At 42.3% G+C, this 6310-nt stretch overlaps 1 protein-coding gene across 2 annotated transcripts; it reads left to right on the top strand.

Annotated features, from left to right (window-relative positions):
- The first annotated feature begins 2258 nt into the window (after window positions 1-2258).
- LOC127598962 (guanylyl cyclase-activating protein 2-like) lies at window positions 2259-4913 on the top strand. 2 transcript variants are annotated; one of them, XR_007961961.1, is made up of 5 exons: window positions 2259-2711; window positions 2809-2958; window positions 3928-4036; window positions 4123-4736; window positions 4772-4913. XR_007961961.1 is itself a non-coding variant. In XM_052062582.1 (4 exons), the coding sequence occupies exons 1-4, from the start codon at window positions 2514-2516 to the stop codon at window positions 4248-4250; spliced, it is 585 nt and encodes a 194-aa protein (XP_051918542.1). In that variant the 5' UTR covers window positions 2259-2513; the 3' UTR covers window positions 4251-4913. The 2 variants fall into 2 exon arrangements, 1 of the variants encoding a protein (XP_051918542.1); XM_052062582.1 differs by having other exon boundaries at window positions 4123-4913.
- Window positions 4914-6310: the final 1397 nt, after the last annotated feature.

Here is a 6310-nt window from a genome sequence, read left to right as displayed (position 1 = left end):
TGCACGACGACGCAAGTACATCGCAAGGGCAGCGTTGAGATGATGTACGCTTTGGTGTCAAAACGTTTGGAACGGACGAATTGGTCTCAAGTGACGTTCTCCCATCTTTCCAAGATTGTAAGTTCTTTTTGACGATGACTTGGGCCTTCGGTTTGGACTGACTTGATTTGTACCACTTATTTATACTATCACTGTCCCACCATAATGACAGACACCAACAAAGATGCAATGTAACAGCGTCATGTACAGCAGTCAGAAAAAATGAGTCAAAACACCCGTGTTCGGATGCTAGGATTTTGTGTTCTAAAAAAAAACACATCAAGATAAATGAATTAAAATGACAACCTGTACAACTTCAGTGGGGAAAACATCTTTTTAAAAGGGTAATTGAATTAAACAACCGAGATAATGTGTTTGGAGGCACAGTGCAGAGGTGTAGGGTTCGATTCTGGCTCTGGCCTTCCTTTCACTGGAGTTTGCATGTTCTCCCTGTGGCTGCCTGGGTTTTCTCCGGGTACTCCAGTTTCCTCCCACATTCCAAAAACATGCATGGCAGGCTTATGGAACACTCTAAATTGTCCACAGGTGTGGATGCGAGCACGGATGGTTGTTCGTCAATGTGTGCCCTGTGATTGGCTGGCAACCGGTTCGGGGTGTCCCCCGCCTCCTGCCCAAAGACAGCTGGGCTAGGCTCCAGCACACCCGCGACCCTTGTGAGGATAAGCGGATTGGAAAATGGATGGATGGATAATGTGGTTGCACAACTGTGCACAAGCTCCTACACTCTCACTTGGTTCAGAATGAATCAATCATATTCAAATGCATGTTATAATGGGGGTCAACACACAACTGCCACTATTTAAAGTGCCTTGGATTAACCCAAAATGAATTTCAGATGGTTTAGTTGGCTTTTCCTGACATATTTGGCTGTCTTACAAAAGCATGACGGTTTTGCGCTCGACCTGAAGAATAACAGTCCCAATGCATGAAGCTGCACCTGCCATGCCCTCACTGTACCAAAAGCCTCCTCTGTTGTAATACGGTAATTTTACCAACAGATGGTGCTATTGTTCCCTGCAACAGAAGTGAAGATGGACGTCGACCGCCACTCTTGACTTGACAGTCGATCTGGAGTGAAATCGCAGTGGGTAATTTTCACTGTGGAAATCACGATTGGATTCATGAAGAAAATATAAAACACATACAAGACAATCAAAAGTGAAAATAATTTTAATTAAACAATATATGTTTACTCTCAATGATAGAGGTGAGGCTCCTGCGGGCAGTCTAAAATTTTTAATATGCGTGTAAAAAAGCTTACCGTGGCCTAATGTTAGAAAACTACAACCAATCCCGACCAAAAATCATGTGTACGTCTCTACCTACCTGCCACGGCAATCTCTGAAAATATCAAAACAATTCCGTCAATATTTGGGATTTTCTGGACATGAAAAGGTACATGCCTGATTTTAAAGTGTTGGATACTCGAGGAGTCTGCCAATACTAAGGGGGAAAAAAAAATCCGACATCGACTAAATTCTCCTTGGTAATAGTTGCTAATGCGTCAGTATGACACATCGGCGAATCATCATTTGCATCAGAAAGAAAAGTCTGTGTTTGCAATTTTTCATCAATGTGTAACAGTAAATGAAATTTTATATATCAAAAGTACTAGCGGTATCGGTACTCGGTATCAGCGAGTACTTGAAGAGTGATTACTTATACTGGTATTGGTATGAAAAAATGTAATATTGAACACCCCTAAAAGCTACAACTGACCACAGGACTAATCGTGTCATCCACTCAGAGCATTCCAAAAATTCAAACTCCTAGAAGTTGAATTCGACGCCCCGATGATTAGATTAGAACCAAATTGACTGATGGGCTACTGTGAATCCTTTTGAATCAGCGCAGACATGGATTCATCTGCCGCACAAACATGCGGGCTTTTCAAAATACGATTGCCGAGCGTTACCCTTTACCTACCCGGAGATCATCTCACCGCACATCTCTTGAAGGCTGTGTCTCCCTTGCGTAGTGCAATCTAATTAAAAGAGATTGATATACCAATTCCAAAATGAGCACGGCCTTGAGTGTCTTACGGTTTTAGCTTTTATTTATTTATTTATTTTTACTGGGCCTCAGCAGTCTGATTAAAAAACATGCCGGACAGGTGCATATAGAGAGGCACTCGATCTCATAACCGCGACAATGTTTTGACTTTGAGCAACAGCCGTCAACTAATTTTCATGCCGACATGAAACAAAAGTCTTTGCTGAACATGCTTTCACCTCCACGTTTAGCTCCAAGGCAAACCCACTGAAAGGAAACTCCAACCGTGTAATCCCATTTTAATCCCCAGACCTAACTAATCACCTGTCTCAAATGTAAACTGGCTCAGTGGGATTCCACGGGTTTTACGGGACGTCAGAGTCAATAAGTTGCCCAGTTGTAGTCGGGACGCTCAAGGATGGAGGTCATCCCAACGGCATAAAAGAACAAAAACACAAACCATGGGACAGACGCAGCAAACGGAGAACACGGGAGAAATCGATGTCAAAGCGCTTCAGGATATGTATAAAAAATTTGTCACCGAATGCCCGAGTGGACTACTTTTTCTGCATGAATTCAAGCGTTTCTTTGGCGTGAATCCAACGGGTGAGGCATCGGATTATGCGGAGAATATGTTTCGAGCTTTTGACACGAACGGGGTGAGATCTTTTTAAATTCATACAGTATACACATTTTAATCCGTGTCCCAAAAATACCATATTAACGTCACGGATTTTAATCCATCTTCCCTTTCAGGATAACACAATAGATTTCCTCGAGTTTGTGGCAGCCTTGAATCTGGTTTTTCGGGGAGACATGGAGCATAAACTGCGCTGGTCGTTCAAGGTGTATGACAAAGACAACAACGGCTTTGTTGACAAGGAGGAGCTCCGGTCAATAATCCACGTAAGATTACGTTCGAGGCACAGTGACTTCTTCGTACCTATAGTGTACTGTCACAGAATAAAACTTAAAATTGTTTTTTTTTTTGGGGGTGGGGGGGAACAAAGTTTCTTAATCATGTTGGTAACAACCTCATCATTGTCATTCCAACAGTTGTTGTCGTTCACTGTATTTCAGTTGACTTGCTACGCAACTGTTGGCTTCCCTGGAAAATGTTGTCTCGGATGATTGCAATTTCTTGACTTTGATTTTGAAAATCAGGATTTCTTCAGTAAAATCATTTTAGACAATGTATAAATTTTTTGATGCGGACGTTGTATCGGTCTGTCGTGGTGAAGAAGGAGCTGAGCCAAAGGGCGAAGCTCTCAATTTACCGGTCGATCTACGTCCCAACCCTCACCTATGGTCACGAGCTATGGGTCGTGACCGAAAGAACGAGATCCCGGATACAAGCGGCCGAAATGAGTTTTCTCCGCAGGGTGTCCGGGCTCTCCCTTAGAGATAAGGTGAGAAGCTCAGTCATCCGGGAGGGGCTCAGAGTCGATCCCGCTTCTCCTCCACATCGAGACTAGCCAGATGAGGTGGCTTGGGCATCTGATTCGGATGCCTCCTGAGCGCCTCCCTGGTGAGGTGTTCCGGTCATGTCCCACCGGGAGGAGACCCCGAGGAAGACCCCGGACACGCTGGAGAGACTATGTCACCCAGCTTGCCTGGGAACGACTCGGGATCCCCCGGGGAGAGCTGGAAGAAGTAGCTAGGGAGAGGGAAGTCTGGGCTTCCCTGCTAAAGCTGTTGCCCCCGCGACCCGGCCCCGGATAAGCGGTAGACAATGGATGGATGGATGGATAAAATTTTTGATTCAATGGTGACCATCACAGGTTGGAGTTGGCCACTCGCTTCGGCCTCCCATGACGCCTCGACAGGGTGTACCCTTCATATGATGATCATCATGTTGCCTTTTTTTCCATCTAGAGCATTTATCGCGTCAAGAAAGGCACAAAAGCGGACACCAACGACCAACATTTCACAGTCGACGACGCTGTGGAACGAATACTGCAGGCTGTTGACAGAGATGGCGATGGTAAGCGTGGTACGCCGCAAAATAACTTTGAGAGGTCTTCAAGATAAGAGTATTTGAATTAATCGTTGTTATACTTTGATCCACAGGTCGTATTACGATGGAAGAGTTTATCAGAGGAGCGCAGCAGGATCCCTGGGTGCTCAATATGCTGAAGTTGGACATAAATCCTGTACTCTGGGTTCTCGAGCAGAGGAGAAAGAGCGCACACTTCTGAAAATGGCAAAAATACACACGTCAGGCCTTTCCGACATTGATAAGACATTTAATCGTGGCTGTTATTGACAGAGGGTATTCAGCAGAGAACACCTTTTGCGACGGATTAGAGCAGAGACGGACGGCCTCGGCCTGTTGCCCGACATCGGCATGTGACCTCGGAAATGCAACCTTTTGAAAAAAATGGTCCGTAATTCCCATAAACACACTCCTAAATCTTGTGGAAAGCTTCATCGGAAGAGCTGAAGCTATTCTCGTTGCAACGAGTAGACCTGCGTCTTCTCAAACCTGATTTATTAAGAAACAGATGTTACGAAAGTTCACAAGTGAGTCAAGGCAGGTCTTGCTTTTGGCAAGAGACAGTACCCGTACATCAAATGTCTTTTTTGCATGTAGTTCCATGCTCATCGACTGGAAGATGTGCAAGTGGCTACAATTAGTTCTATGGCAAACTTTTATACCATGCGAAGTTAAAATCTCAGAAGACGTATAATCTAAAGAAGATTGTATAATCTACCTTAGTTATTTTTACACAGCGGCGACAACTCATTTAATCAAATACCCAAATCAGGAATCAAATCAGCAATACCATTGTTTGTCTTTAATGTACATAACGCTTATAAAGAATGTCATGCTGCAAAGCAAGTAAAAAGATCTCACGTGATGTGCTATTGTTGTGTCCCATTTTTTAAAATTTTGTTTTACGAAATAACTTTCACTAGATAGCATGCTTTTTACTTCTGCAGACACAAAACTGGATTGTGTGTATCTGTATGTGCGTGTGTGTGTGTGTCTGTGTGTGCGATAGAAACAGCGAATAATTATTAGTCATATTAATACTCAATATGAAGCAACCGCTCAATATAGTGTCCTGTGCAGTCTGTAACTAAATGGAATAAAAACTTGTTCATGTGCCACCTGACTTCAACCGAGGGTCTTATTTTTAGCCAGTGGTTGTTGAGTTTAACCCTTTAATCCATATGCTTTATCCCTTCCTGACCTCTGAGGGGCCGTAATAATAATAATACTTAGTGACAATGACAAAATGACATGTAGGAAAGAAGTTGATCAATGTGTCATCGATCTGAAGCCATTTGTTCTTGCAACCTCCTAACAAAAAAGTTACCGTCACGCTAAAGGAGGTCCCCCTCACAAATGGCAGAATGATCAAATGATCAAAATGACTCATTTCATGAAACGACTTGTTCAATAAATGTTCAACAAAACTTTGTAGACGAATATTGATTTACTCGAGCTTCATTTAACGACTTCATTGAGACAAAGTAATTAGCAAAGCGGTGTGTGGTAAATGCTCAAATCATATGGATTCAATGATTTTTAAAAAAGTGTCAAATGAAAAAAGACTTATGTTTGTACAAATGTATGTATGTGCAAATGTTTGACAACTTCATTTAAAACCTCAGAGTTTTATAATTCTGCGAGGTTTTCTTTATGACCGAATGATTCCGGTAGGGATACCAAAGGCACTTTATAGCGATATTCCACTTACATACACACATTGACAAAATTGTACCCTCATGTAAAAGAAGGAAATCAATAATGGCAATTGAAATAGCATAAAAAGGTTGAAAATTAACTCACGAAGCTCAAGGTGTTGAAGATGTAGCCTCCTCCACTCAAGACCGGAAATTGTCCTTTTCTTTATCTGCTTTTTTGTTGCTGTGTTTAAGGTGTCACGTTCCGGTAATTTTTTAAAATACTTTTGTTTTTTTCTGGTCTGCCTCTGTTGTGTTCGTAAATGCTTGTAAGTGTTGATTCTTTGCTTGTGTGAAGGACGATGAGTTGCCTTGATTATGTAATGTGCTATACAATATTGAAGAGAACTGCCTTGCCTTGCATTTCTTTGCCATAAAATAATTTTTATGCCCACTTTTGCATTTTACCTGTTATTTTTGTGTATGTATACTGTATGTACATTACAAAGTACTGGGAAGTGGCATGGGGTGGTGGACTGACCCATTTTCATAAGAACTCCCGATAATTAATTTACAAATGTCATCATAAACTATGCCAACGCAGTGTCGAATCAACCCGAATATA

The sequence above is a fragment of the Hippocampus zosterae genome, chromosome 4, assembly GCF_025434085.1.
Source record: "Hippocampus zosterae strain Florida chromosome 4, ASM2543408v3, whole genome shotgun sequence".
NCBI classification, from domain to species: domain Eukaryota; kingdom Metazoa; phylum Chordata; class Actinopteri; order Syngnathiformes; family Syngnathidae; genus Hippocampus; species Hippocampus zosterae.
The sequence above is the reverse complement of the archived record's forward strand: the minus strand, read 5'-3'. Positions and strand labels throughout refer to the sequence as shown.